General features: G+C 32.1%; 1 protein-coding gene and 1 pseudogene across 1 annotated transcript; both read right to left on the reverse strand.

The window, feature by feature from the left end:
• Positions 1-1,484: 1,484 nt before the first annotated feature.
• LOC111422143 (SCAN domain-containing protein 3-like) lies at positions 1,485-2,533 on the reverse strand (annotated as a pseudogene).
• A 1,766-nt stretch (positions 2,534-4,299) lies between these two features.
• LOC111422126 (uncharacterized) lies at positions 4,300-8,104 on the reverse strand. Its single transcript, XM_023055352.2, has 2 exons — positions 6,761-8,104; positions 4,300-6,701 (listed from the first exon to the last, which is right to left on the reverse strand). Exons 1-2 carry the CDS (start codon positions 6,843-6,845, stop codon positions 5,233-5,235), a joined length of 1,554 nt encoding a protein of 517 aa, XP_022911120.2. The 5' UTR covers positions 6,846-8,104; the 3' UTR covers positions 4,300-5,232.
• Between the last annotated feature and the right edge of the window lie 7,062 nt (positions 8,105-15,166).

Consider the following 15,166-nt stretch of genomic DNA (forward strand, 5'->3'; position numbering starts at 1 on the left):
ATCGTAATTAATGTTTTTATTGATTTTTATGTAATAGAACATTTCATATCTAAGATGTAAAGATAAAAAAAACAATAAAAATACTCATAGAAAAAATATTTATTAACCAATATTCTTAGAGGTATACAAAAAATAAAAAAAATATTTAAAAATCAACAAAAAAAAACTTACTCTATAGGAACTTGTTGTCATCATTTTTGTACTTAACTAAGAATGTTTTTATGAAATCAAAATTACGTTAGCAACTAATCAATTATTTAGGCACTTTTTAACGGCAGTTGTTACAGGTGGGTTTTGAACACTGCAAGCAGATCGGCTGACCGCACATTGTGCACCCGTAATGGGTTCTACGTCGTTTTTGCTTGAAACACATGTAACAATTCTTCAAAATCTCAAACTTTAGGATTTCAGTGCTTTGTTGATTTGATTCAGTAGGCTTATCTTTCCCCAAAATACGTCCTATGAGACTCTTGAGCTCGTGAGAAAGTTGTGGTATTTCTTATCGTATTACTAATCGTCTTCCTAGGTCTTTCATGAATTCCATACGTTTCGATTTGTCATAATTAGATATTATGAAAGAATTGGCAGCAGCTATATCTAAAATCCTGTAGAATATGACTAGTGGCCATCGTCTAGACCAGTGTTTCCCAAAGTCTTTTGGCCCACGGACCCCTTTTCTTAGTCAAACCTTGCCGACGGACCCCCAGGGTGAAAAACTGCATTAAATACATAATAGAAAAATGAAGAATTTAACTTTGTTGTCTTAATGGTAAATGGTGACGTAAAAATAAAATGTAAAGTAAACATTTTGTTGAAGAAGTATTTATTGATTATAACTTTTGTACTAAAAGACAATAAAATATTAATGGCTTGTATGAACCTGATGGGATGTTATGAGTTTATTTATGTTCGGCTCCATGTTTGTCAGTAGCAACCGCAAATCCCCCCGATTATTAATTTCCAGTCTGTTTCTTTTCTTTGTGACGAGACTCATAACGGCACTGAATCCACGTTCTACCAAATACGGAAAGACGGAAAAGCAATCAACAGCTTCTGTACAATAACCCATAATGCTGGATATAAAATTGGGATCTGTTTTTGTAACCAGAAATTTTCGTATCCTTGCTTAAACAGTGGTTTCAGCTCCTCATTTGTGGATAATTCAATAAGTTGCTCCCGTACTGGCATGTACTCATCTGCATTTGTGCTCTGAGTTTGACTACTTACAAAAGGGTTCAACACCCAGTCGGGAATATCCAAGTGAAGAATGTCTTCAAATCTTTGAGTAAGGTCCGAATGGAGTGCCGTTAAGTGTTGCCAATAAGCAAGCAAATCTTCGTCCCTATTTTGCAATTTCGAAAGATTTGGAAACAGAACATTCTCCTCTTCCCAAGTTTTGTTTGTATAGCAAACGTTTTGCAACAAAGGCAGATATTACACTTTTAGTTTTGATTAAATTTAGTGTGTCACCTTGTAGTTTCAAATTAGTCTCGTTGAATCTTGGCAAATAATCTCTCATTTAAGGCATTCCTTTTGATTTTATTAACTGCTCTAATGACATAATGTAGTGATTCATGCAAACGTCCACTATGGTTTTTTGCGACCAAATGATGTCGATGAATAACACAATGTACCGATAGTACATTCGGTATGACTTGTTTTAAGTACGCCAGAAAGCCTCGGTGTCGTCCTACCATTGCCGGAGCACCATCAGTAGCAACGGAGATGATATTAGTCAAGGGTATAGCTTTTACATCAAGAAATCTTTTTAATTCAGTAAATAATGTTTCACCTTTCGTATCAGTTTCCAAACATTTAGCAAATAACAATTCTTGGGAAATTTTTTCTTCTTTCACAAATCTCACACAAGCTAAAAGTAAAGCCTCATTTCCAGGTAATGTTGACTCGTCAAGCTGTATAGAGAATTGAGATGTTTTTAAGTAGTCACATAAAGAGTTTTCCACACTCTGAGCCATTTCGTCGATCCTTCTTCGTACTGTATTATTACTCAATGAAATTCTTTTTATAATATCGTAAGCTGGTTTGTGCATCACGGTGCGTATTACCTCACTTATAGCTGGTAGAATAAGTTGTTCGCCAATAGTGTGCGGCTTTCCGGACTTCGCAATCATTAAAGAAATATTATAAGACGCACGAGTTCTTGCAATTTCGGTGTTTTCAAATATTTTTCTTTGAGTGTTTGAAAAAACGTTAAATCCTTATCTTTTTTGTCACTATGGATTTTTATTAAATGTTCCTTAAGCTTAGAAGGTTTCATTGAATCGTTTTATTACATAGAAGACAGAAAGGTAAAGTACTATTTCCTAGTGACGGAATCAAGCCAAATTTAATATATTCAATACTGTATTGTCTGCATTTTTTCTTCGGTTCACTCATACTGTTATCTGAAAAAAGGGCACAAAACGATACAGGAAAGTACTTATATATTGTAATGTTTTACTTGTGTGTTTGTACACAATTTAATAATTTAACTATAAATTTGGGTTTCTTTTAATTTGTGAGACTCTTATTAAACTCAGGGTTTCGGGCAAGTTCAGGTTCAAAAAGAAAACTAATATCAGGTTCGACAAAAATTCATTTAATTAAACACAAATAAAATTAACTCGTTTTATGAGTAACAAAAAATAAAATTGTTTTCCTAAATTTACTTTAATAATAATGCCTATTTACGAGAGATAACTTTTAAATAAAGTAGATAACTGCGGTTATCGACTGAAATATCGATATTAGAGAGAACCCGTTTATTATTTGAGAGAGAGAGAGTAGGATAAAAACTCGTTAGAACCGTTCTTAGAAAATAACAAATGGCCGACGTCTTAAATTGTCATCAAACTCGTTGAATAAAAATAGTGTTAAATAAATGAACGTTATTCAAGAAAACTAATAAATCTTTACCCACAAGTAAGTATTGATTAAATTTAATCAAGTAATTTTAGATTTGTTCTTTGCGTTTGATTCTTTGATTTTTCTTTTTGTAGGTTATGTTAAATAATAAAATAAAATTATCATCACACTCACTGCGAAAAAGAAAGGATTGGAGTTCAACGTGGTATCTGGATTATGGATTGTCTCTTGTGTTCGGAGTACGATCTAGTTTTCTGGGTTTTCTACAGGATTCTTCTTACGGGAAATGGAACTGTTTGTTCTTCGGAAATAGGGTCTTGGATGATTTCGAAGAAGTATCAGGAGTTCTCGGAATAGGTTGTAGGATGAGTTTCAAATCGTGTCGAGCGGTTAAGGTTTTTAAAAAGAGTTTATTTTATTTAAATTCAAATTAAATCAAAACAACGTTTAAACTTGAAACTTATTTGTTTTATTTTATTGGGAAATTAACATATGACCCGACGCGCACGGTACAGCGATTAAAAGTAGACTTAATTAATTGTAGTGGTGCATCTTATTATATAGAAGCTGCTTATCTATAACTCCTACTTCTTATTTTATTGCAACCCTACAGGATTGGCGAATGTAACTCCTCCTTGCCTAGATTGAGGATCCTCCTGGATTCTCTTAACTTTAAAATTTTTGCTTTTAAAGAACTTTTTCATGAAATACACAATTAGTACGAAAACAATTATAACAATAATTATATAGAGTATATAACTATGGGTTTCGCCAAAATTTTTAATAGAATTCAATTTTTCTAAATTATTACTGTTAACAAATGTAAGATTCTCCAATTTTAATTTATTTTCATCAAATGTTATATTTAATACATTTTTATTTATAATTGGTATTGATATTGATGGCGTATCCATACTAACAGTATAAAAATTACGAATCATAATATCAGCTATCTTAAAAATACATTGATTTTTTCGATTAATTAAATATGGCGCGTGTTTGGGAAAAGGGGTATAAGTCTAAAAAAGAAGTTTTGAGAAAATCGATGTTAAACTTGTAAATGTTTAAAGATCTCGCAAATTAATATTTGGCCGAAATTTTTGGTGCTTTTTTTTAGATAACCATAAAAATGGTGGTCTTTTTAATGGGTTGTCCTAAAAATATAAAATATTGTTGCTATAAGAAAAAAAAATGCTTTTATACCACTATTCATCAAATTTAATAAAAAATTTGTATTTTATGCTCCTTTTCACAAGAAGGTAATTATAACAATTATAAAAATTAACTAAGTGAAACTATTACAAAAGGCAGCAGGTGACAAATAATAAAATCATAGATTTTAAATGAACAAAAAAGATGTAACGTGTGCAGAACTTTCATTTTCTTCTTCCTTTTTCTTTCTTATTAGTTTTCGTCATAGCAAATTAAATCTTCGTCTGAATCAGCGTCAGGTAAAGAATTTCGTAAATCTTCTTTTGTTAATAGATTCTTATAAAAATCGTGAAAGGTTTCATTAACAAAAGGAAGAAGTTCAATAAGATTTGCTTTTTTCTCAGCGGTTATAGGATTTGAGGATTTGTATGACAATGGGATTTTAATACTTTTAGGCCACAAAGTACCTTTTCGTAAAAAATTAATTCTTTTAAACGGTGCATGCACATCAAGGCTTGTCTTGTATTCTACTACACCAGGCTGTTGCGAGTACCTCAACCACTTAATATCTTTCCAGTATACTTTCTCACCGTCAGTGTTAATTTTTCTTTGTTGGAATAGACCTTTAAACAACGCCGAAAATTCAAAAAAGTCATCCCTTTTCATTTCAATCACTAAAATTTTTTTTTTGGAACCACAAAGTCGTACCAAGTTTGCCCAATCTCTTGGATGATCGATTGGAAGTGGATGTTTTTTCTTCTTCTTTTCGATAATTGAGTGAACTCCGCGACATTCCATATGTGTGTGTCCAGGAACTAGAAATTTGTGATCGATGCACTGTACATAAGGAAGATCCTTCATGGCAAGCATGAACATTAAACACAGAAAAGAATTTTTGTTTTGACCAGCACAAGTATCTGAATAAAATGTGATTTCTTTCACATGTTGCGAACTTTGTTTCAAATACTTGTGCAGACAAGAAGCTATTTGGTTGCCACCCCTGGCCGCAACAGCTTCATGCCACATGAAATTGAAAGCCTTTTTGTCATTGCATCGGTATAGTGTTAAATTATACGTCCATAATTGGCGTTTATAAAACGCCACTGAAGTTTCAATTGCCGGAGTGGGAAGACACTGTTGCAAGTCAAAAGTCAGTACTTCTTTAAATGAGTCTGGCAATAATGCTAGCTCTTTGTCTTGACGTTTGGCTTCTTGTTATGCAGAAGAGGCATATTCTGCTTCTCTTTGGTGCTTCTCAAGATTGTTTCTTATTTCTTCTTTTTTGGGAACATTGGAGTTTACTTTAAGTAACATATTATACTTATCACATGATGCACAAGTGTCTTTATTCAACGATTTAATTTTTATTCCCAATTCGTGAAATTTAGTTTGGTATATAAATCTGGAAACTGGCGTTTTGTTTGGAGCGATCCATTTTTTGTACTCTTCGTAAATTTTACTGAGTCTGTAATAGTGAGGTAAGTATTTCTTATCAGATTTTTTTCTACAATAATGACTTTCGTACGAAGGAATAGAAAGAATATAACGAACGAGATCTATATCTTCTTCGGGTATTTTATTGGCAGGTGATGATTTTCCTCTTAAGTCATCGTGTGTGACACCAGCTACCGACGCATTTTTGTTATGCAGCACATCAGTTATAAATCTGTTAGTTTCACCAAACGTTTTCATAAAACAAGCCTTGCACACTCTTTGCTTGCGTCCATCAAGGGGTAAGTGGAAATTATAATTCATTGTCCTATTTTTTTGTTTTTCAGGGTTCACAGTTTTTACTCTCCAGCTTTTTTTTGGTTGAGTTATTATTAATCCAGCCATAAATGCTACACGTTTATTTAAATTTCCCATAGACCAATATTCTTTGAACAAAGTCTGCCTCTCTTCCTCGGTTACCTTCGTTGTACATTTGAGTCTACAGTCCGCTAGTTCCATACACTTTCTTTCTTTTACTACTTTTTCTTTTTTTGTTGTGTACTCAAGTCCTAAATTCCGTTTTAATTTTCTCTCATTCCGGACTGCCCTTGTTTCTTTTGTTTTTGACTTCTTCATTTGGTTTTTATTCGGTTTTATTTTTATTTGTTTTTCCCCGTGTTCTGACTCATCGTTACTTTTACTTTCAGTAATATAATTTGGATCAGCATCACTATCATCCACGGGCTCATCTTGATCCTCAGCACCCTGCTCCTCAACACCTTGCTCCATTTCGTGTATCTTATTCTGTCTTCCTGGGTCTACTTGGCTATTCTCACTCTCTAGTGTATCCTGCGACTCTATATCATTATTATTTTGCTTCTCAGGTACCTCATTGTTGTATTCATTGTTTTCCGTCGTGTTCATTTCGTGACTTGATTCGGACACATTAATTTCTTTTATGAGTCTATCAATTTTTATTCTTTTTCCATCCGCTTTAAAGTATGTTTCATAATTTTCATTTTGGAACATGTCATTTGGGTGCTCTAATAATAGTATATCCCTTTCTTCCAAATTTGGGTAATTTTGACTAATATCTTGAATATCTTCTAAATTCTCTATTGCACATTCAGTACTCAGTTCATCAGATTCCAAGAGAGGCTGTGGAATTAAATCAAGAATTTCCACAGAATCATGTTTGCCTAGGCTACTTGTGTTTGCTAACAGCGGCGTTTCTGGGTTATTATCGCCTTCGTCTAAAATTAAAATTTTTATAAAAACTATAATATTATTATAACAGTTTGATTCAACTTACCGCAACTGAAAGTTGTAGAGGAACTTTTATTTTTCACGTTAGCTCGCAGTCTAGCTATAAAGTTTGCTCTTTTTGAATACGACATAACCTCACAATTTATAAACAGTTTTAATATCGATGAATGTATTGTAGTTTATTTAGTACACATTAAATACTTGCACTATTGTAATGTTAATCACTTTATGACCAAAACAGAAAATTTAGTCAAAGTAGTTTAATAACAATAATTTTTTATTACTAAAAACAGACAGTTCACTTGACTTTAGAAACGTAAAGTGTAATAAATATACTTATTACTCTTGATTCTGGAATAACGCAACTGTGAAAACTGGTACATGTAGATTTATACCGTACAAAATTAAAACACTTATAATACCTTATTCTATAACTCTATATATACCTTATTTTGCGTCACAAATTAAATGTAACATGTTAACTTATATCCTTTTTCACCACTAGTTTAAATATAATTTAATAATTTAACCAGATATAGTTAGACTTACATCTATATTCCCGAGTGAAAAAAAATTACACGGAATAACATGTAGACATGTACCATAAAGAAGATTATTTCAATGGTTTACATCAACATGTACCTATTTTCACGACAGTAGTTTTAGAAAATTGGAGTTATACCAGTATTCCTATTCACCAGATAGAAATCGATAAGCTAGTATGGTAAGACTTATACCACTTTTCCCAGAGGTGCTTTGATCAATTTAGAAACAACCCTACACATAGAACTCGCATTTTACATTTTTGAACATATACCACTTTTCCCATACACGCGCCATATGTGCCTTTTAATTTATGAATTTTTATCATTTTATTACAAATTTCTGACATTTCTGTTTCTTTAATTAATACAATTACCGTACCAAATTCATATTCAATTATTTCAAAATCTACTATCATTAAATTTATTAATTTACAATTTTCATTTACAATATTTCTGACTACTAACTGATATTCGCAACTTTGCAAATTTTTACTTTCAATCTGTTGTTTACACAAATACTGTTCTTCAAATAATTTTTCACAAATAGTATTACCAGTAATGTATTTTTTCTTCAAACGTCATTAAATGACAACTTTGTTGTCGTGTTTACTCGCGGTAGAAGTAAGTCATTGTTGCATAACGACGGTTGCTAAGATCAACATAGCAGAAAAGTACTTCAGCGTTATGGCGCTAAAGTAAATTTCACTTTAGCGCCATAACGTTGAAGAACATTTCACTTTAGCGCCGTATTATTTGCAACGTTCGAAGAAAAAATACTATGTTTTATTCGGAAGAGAAGCAGATTCGTTTGTGGCTGGTCCGTCATTGCCGGACTCACTTCGTTCGTCCGGCAAACTGTCGGACACGCCACAATTTTAACGGCTCATCTGTCATTAGCGACTCACTGCGTTCGTCGCTAAGCGACAGACCACGCCATAAAAAGCACTGCTTCTCTTCCATATAAAACAATATACTATATTTTCGTCTGATGCTATAAACTTAAATTGATTTTCAATTTGAATTAAGGTATCATTGACAATAGTTGGCAATGGATGAATTTCGTAATACTGAAATATTTCATTACTTATCAAAGGTATCTGTAAAATGATCGTGTATTTATCGTTCTTTTTATATGCTTTTACTTCCGTTATTCTGTCAATTATATCAACTTGTTCTAGTAATAAATCGAAAGGAAATTTATGGTTATCATCCAAGTGTATTAATTTAATTTCTTCTATCAATTTTGAAGGAGTTATTAATAGAGGGTGTACAATTCCCCTTTTCGCATAATTTAATACGTCTATAAGTTCGTTCAAATTTCTTGCTGTCATTTCGTAGCATTCAATAATTTCATTTACATTTTTATCGAGCCATAATAACCCTAATTTATCGTCTAATCTTTTGATTTTATTTATAATCAGATCGAAATTATTTTGAACTTGAATATTAGTTTTATTTACCAATTTTGCCAAATAATGTAAACTATGATCAAGTTTTTCTTGATTTTTATCTAATTTTGTTATCAAATTGTCATACCTTTCTACATCTGAATCATCAAGGTTGCCTGTAATGGCTTTTATTAATTTCCCTGCTATATTTATTAGTGCTCTTTTATTTCTTTGTTATAAACTCAAAATTTCCAACTTATCGCGTATTTCATTATGTAATTTAAAAATTAATTCTGCACTTTGGTTGCTAAATCTTACGTCTGAATTAATGAAATTAAAATTAGTGTTTATAGTATTAATAACTTTTCTTAAATCTATTTCTAATACTAATTCCGCGTCTGAATGACTATTATATGCGATTCCTAACTGATGTATAATCGCTCCATTAGAATCTTCTAATCTTATTAGTTCGGGTCATCCTGTGCTGGCATAGCACCTGTAAAAAGACGATGTTTTAATTCTTTCATGTGTGCCACTCTAGTTCCTTTGATATTTTTAGATTTTAATTTTACTTTATTATTTGCTAGAATTTCTATAATTTCATATGGTCCGATATATTTTTCTTTTAATTTCTCTCTATTTTCCTTGTACCAGTATACTTGCTGTCCTACTGTAAATTGAGATTCAGGTATATTCTTGTTTACTTTCTCATTTACATTAGTTTTTCTCGCTTTTTCTTTTTCATTTATCTTTTCGTAAACTAATTGGGTAATCTCCTTTTGTTTATTGACATAATCTTGTGAGGCTCTATGCTCATAATCTATGTTGATTGGATCTAAATTGTCCAAATGTCCAAAATGTAAGTTGAAGGGTGTGAATCCGGTTGATGAGTGGATTGTTGAATTGTATGCCAAAATTGCTCTATTCATTGCAATGCGTAGAAAAAGATTTTTATCCATTAATCTTATAAGTCGTAAATGTTCTATAAGTGTTGAATGAAATCTTTCAATAGGTGAATTTGAATTATGATGACCTATTGTAGTAAAATGTACATTTATTTTATATAATTTTAATTGATCTCTAACTAAATAATTGTTAAATTCACTTCCTTGATCACATACGATTTCGCTTGGTATTCCGAATTTGCTAAAATGTTCAGTTAATTTATCAACAATAGTTATGGCGTTTTTATCGTTGAGTTCATAGGCTTGTCCTAATTTAGAAAATTTATCGATTACTGTTAAAAACAATGTTCTTTCTGTTGAAAATGAATCTATATGCAAAACTTGCATCGGTTTTGTGGGTGTTACAGTAATTACTTGTCTAATTTCAGGTGGATTTCGATCATATTTAGTTAGCTGGCATTGTTGACAATTATTTACGTATTTATTTACCATCTGATTTAAGTTTTTCCAACTAAATTTTTTTCTTATTTCCTTAATTGTATATTCTATTCCTCTGTGATTGGTTATTCCTTCGTGGTATTTCCTTATTAAAGCCAATTGTCTCATTTTATCGTTTGCATTAATAACTTGAACTCTCGTTAAACATCTAATTAATTTGAATTTTCCATTTTCAAAATGATTTAAATAAATTTCAGTAATAATTTTATACATTTCATCACTGCAAAATAAATGATACAATTTTTCTGTACAGTATTCTTTTAATACATGTAATAAATGTGTTTCAATTTCTCTTTTATTAATATAGATGTTTAAAATTCTTTTGTTTTCTTTCACTTCTTCTTGTACTTCAGTTGGTTTCTCATGTAGATAGATAAAAAGTTGATTATTTTTATTGTCTATTGGTTCTTCAGTAATTGGAATTGTGTTAATTATTTCGGAATTTTGATTGCTATTTAAACTTTCATTATCATCATCTAAGTTTATTGATCCGTTGTTTGCCAAAATACTTTCATTATCAATGTGATTTATTTGGATTCTATTTAGTGCATCTGCATTAACGTTCATTTTACCTTTTTTGTATACGACTTTGTAGTTAAATTCCTGGAGGTAAATCTTCCAACGTTGTAGCTTGAGATTATTGTCTTTTAAATTATGTATCCACAATAGAGGTCGATGGTCGGTCACAAGAGTGAATTCTGTTCCATAGATATACGGGCGGAACTGCTTACAAGCATAAACGACTGACAATAGTTCCTTCTCTACTGTAGAATATTTTAATTCTGTTTTAGATAGGGTTCTACTTGCGTAAGCTATTGGTTTGTCTTTGCCAATTGTTCCTTGACTCAGCACTGCTCCAATTGCGACGTTGCTTGCATCTGTGGTGATTATGAATGGTCTTGTAAAATCAGGATATTGTAAAATGGGATCGTTGCACAATAAATTTTTACACATTTCGAAACAATTTTTATATTCGGATGTGAATTCAATTTCTTTATTCTTGGCCAAATATTGTGTTATTGGTTTTAATAATTTCGCATAGTTTTTAATGAATTTTCGATAATATCCCAATAACCCAGTGAATGATTTTATTTCACGTTTAGTTCTTGGTAAGGGAAATTTTTGTATTGCTTCGATTTTCGAAGGATCAGGTTTTATTCCTTTTTCGGTTATTAAGTGTCCCAAATACTTGATCTCCTTTTTTAAAAAATCACACTTGTCTAAAGATATCTTAACTCCATTCTGCTTTAGTCTTTCAAATACCTTTTGCAACCGTACTTTGTGTTCTTGCAATGAGGTACTGAATATAATAATATCGTCAAGATACACGTAACATATATCCTCGGTAAGTCCTCGTAACATACTGTTCATCGTCCTTTGGAAGGTTGAGGGTGCGTTACTTAACCCAAATGGCATTCTCTCGAACTCGTATTGACTTTGATTGGTAATAAACACAGTTTTATATTTATCTGATTCTTTTAGTTCAATTTGATGATAGCCACTTGCTAAATCTAAACAGGAAAAATAGTTTGCTCTTCCCAATTTATCTAGTATCTCGTTAATATTAGGCAAGGGATACCGATCTTTTATTGTTTTATCATTGAGACGTCGATAATCAATTGCCATCCTCCATTTAGGAATTCCGGATGCGTCTAATTTCTTTGGTACCAACGCTATTGGACTTGCCCATGGGGAACAACTATCTCTGATGATCCCTTGTGATTTTAAATTTTCAATTTGCCTTTTTGTTTCTTTTTGTTGAACATATGGTTGTCGATATGGCTTCTGGTAAACAGGTACTTCATCTGATAAATTTATTTCGTGTTTTACTTCCGAATGAAATGTTAAAGTGTGTTCATCATGTATAATTTCTGGATATTGATGTAACAAGTTCTTTATCATCGATTTTTCTTCGTTGTTTAGATGATCTAAACGTAACTTTTTACTAATGTTTTCTCTTTGAATTTTAATTACTTTTTGTTTTGTAAGTGTTTTGTTTGTTTCATACTGTTTTACGTCAAGTTCTTCAAGTTCCACAGGATTACAATTTAGTTGTACAGGATATTCGTTAAAGTTTGTTATTTCTACTAAACATTCGTAGTTATTAACACTTACTAATGCATTAGGTATTTCTACGTTCTTTATTATTTCGCAATGATTTATTAAAAATTGTCCTTCCTTGTTAGTTGCAGGTATTTTAACAATTTGTCGTGTTCGTTGGGGTAGATTAATTACAGTTTTATTAAAATAAAATGGTATACTCGCATTTTTAGTTTGTAACGTTTTTGATTGATAATCTAATTTAGCTCCCATCATTTCTAAATGATCGCTACCTAGGATTCTATCGAATTTTTCAGAAAAATCTATTATATTGAAACAATAATTGTTTTCGTAGTAATTGAAAGTTTTAAAGCTGGGTAAATTCAATGTATAATAGTGTTTTGTTAATCCATGCATAGTTTTTACTACATATGGTTCATAATAATAATACTCTTGAAAATAACTGTTTGTTAATTTTGAAGATATAGCCGAATGTGTTGCACCAGTATCGATTAAAATTTTGACATTATCTAACTCTGGTAACATGATATAAGGTAATTTTGAAGAGTTTTGAAAATTTACTTCAACTACGGTTTCTGATGTGGTGAGGCTGTTATAGGAAAATTTGTTTCAGAGTCTACTTCAGAAATTTCAGGACAAGAATTATGAGTTTCTTCATCTGTAATCTCTTCTTGTGTTGAATTAAAATTTTCATTTGATGGTGTTTGCAAGTAAGGATCGACGTATTGGTAGTACATTCCATTTTCTTCATCATAAAATAGATTTTCGCCTTCAATGTTGTTTATTTTAGATTTATTTAATCTATAATTACTCATGGTGGTATCTACATCCATCGGAGTTGGCATGTGTGGCTTTTGTTGTACAAATGGTTTCATATTTTGTTTAGAATTTGGCTTTTGATATGGATATTTTTGCATATAATTTGGTTGATTAAATTGAGGTCTTGGAAAATTAAATTGATTTTGATTGAAATTTGGTTGTGCAAAAGTTGTGGGTCTTGGTTGTATACTAAATTGTGAAGTTCGACCTAATGGATTTCAATTGAATTGTTGTGGGTATTGTATGTATGTATGTATGTAGAGAGGAGTGCGTAATTTTTACGCGCACTTAGGCCCCAGTGGGCCCCTTGTGCATACTCCCTTGGAGGCTCGAGATGGTAGAGAAGATCTCGTTAGGTGACGATACCGCTTACTCGTTTCCAATGACGAGTTACCGCCGCCCCGACCCCGAGGGGTCAGAGGGCGCTCACGCGCATTCGTCCCTATAAGTCGAGCCTCACACACATGCGTGCTAACGACAACCAGAGATGTTAGACTGGTTGCCGGGACCGACGGCTTAACGTCCCCTCCGAAGGACGGGGGGCGACTCAACGTGAATTCACCGGGGTTCGAACCCGGGACGTCTGCGTGTTAACCCGAGAGCTAACACGCTGAGCCATCACGCCCCCTGTGTTGTGGGTATTTATCAATTGCTCTTATCCTATTTAAATTTGATGATAAATTTAAAGAATTTGTTTTGTTCTGTGAATTTTGAGATAAATTTAAATCTTTTCCCGGAATTAATAAATTTTGCTTTGGTGAATTAAATTGATTTATTTTTGATGATTGTTTACAATAATATTGCCAATTTTGTTTTTCTAAAATATTTTGCATAGCAGTTTCTAAATCTGCGGGATTTTTTAAATAAATATATTCTCCATAATCTGAATATTGCATCAATGAACGCATGTACGTCTGTAATGCAGTTTTTTTATACATACTGATTTTTAATTGTCTATCAGCAAGTTGATGTACAGTTAACTTAACTTTTGTCAGCAAGAGATTTAAAACATTTCTAATTCTATTACCTAAAGAATAAGGATTTTCGGTTGTAGTAGGCAAAATATTCATTAAGTCAGTTAACAAACAATCTTCTGATCGTTGGTCACTATAAGCTAATTCAAGGCATGATTTTATGTCAACCCAGGTATTTAATTCCCGTGATGCAATTAAATCTTGCGCGTCTCCTTCAAAACGTGATTTTATAATTTGCAATATATAAAAATTAATTGGATCATCTTCATTAACCCTATTGGCTCGTCTGTTTATTAAACTTTCTGATGCTTCAATAAAAAGCGGTAAAGATATAGGATTACCAAAAAATTTTGGAATAATATTAACCTCAACAGTTGTTATCTGATCTATTCTATTTATGTTCGCAATAGGTTGAACTGGATTTGCATGTGCCTTGCATTTTTAATTTTAAATTTTTGAAATTTGCCAATAATTCGTCAATTTTGAAAATATCAGTTTTACAAAAATATAAAAGAAATCACTTACAGGACTATGAGTAAGGCTATGGTCCTTGTGGTGCACATAAAGTTGATGTTGTTGCTGCTGTTGTTGTTGTTGTCGTCAGTTGCGGACGTGGAAGCTGTTTTCTTAATTTCTAAATTGTTTTCGGTTTTTGTCTTCGTTCTTCTTTGTTCGTTTCTTCGGTTTTTCTTTGTTGTGGTCACTGGGAAATTCTATCCTCTGGACTGGGGGGTGTGTTGCGTATGGGAAATATTATCCTCACGCTGTGGGTGTCGTGGGTGTAGGAAATATTGATCCGACCCTTTTGTTCGTTGATTTCAGGAATTTTACCTTCCACCGTGGGTCCCTTTTTCTTTCTTCGCTAAGTACAGTGAACGCCTTTTTAAGTCACCGTTAAGTTCCAATTGTTGTATTCGCTTGTTGAAGAATTAAAATTCACCGAACACTTTCACTAAATTCCAGTATTCGTACAAGTTATCCGAATGACTGCGCCAGTTTCAAATCGTGTCGAGCGGTTAAGGTTTTTAAAAAGAGTTTATTTTATTTAAATTCAAATTAAATCAAAACAACTTTTAAACTTGAAACTTATTTGTTTTATTTTATTGGAAAATTAACATATGACCCGACGCGCACGGTACAGCGATTAAAAGTAGACTTAATTAATTGTAGTGGTGCATCTTATTATATAGAAGCTGCTTATCTATAACTCCTACTTCTTATTTTATTGCAACCCTACAGGATTGGCGAATGTAACTGATGAT

This window comes from Onthophagus taurus, chromosome 11 (assembly GCF_036711975.1).
Source record: "Onthophagus taurus isolate NC chromosome 11, IU_Otau_3.0, whole genome shotgun sequence".
Classification (NCBI taxonomy): domain Eukaryota; kingdom Metazoa; phylum Arthropoda; class Insecta; order Coleoptera; family Scarabaeidae; genus Onthophagus; species Onthophagus taurus.

Bases quoted from the DNA above. Each gene is read 5' to 3' on its own strand.
- LOC111422126 (XM_023055352.2), bottom strand. From the start codon at position 6,845: ATGTCGTATTCAAAAAGAGCAAACTTTATAGCTAGACTGCGAGCTAAC. The intron at 6,702-6,760 runs GTAAGTTGAATC...TTTTAATTTTAG, and splicing joins CTCTACAACTTTCAGTTGCG to ACGAAGGCGATAATAACCCA.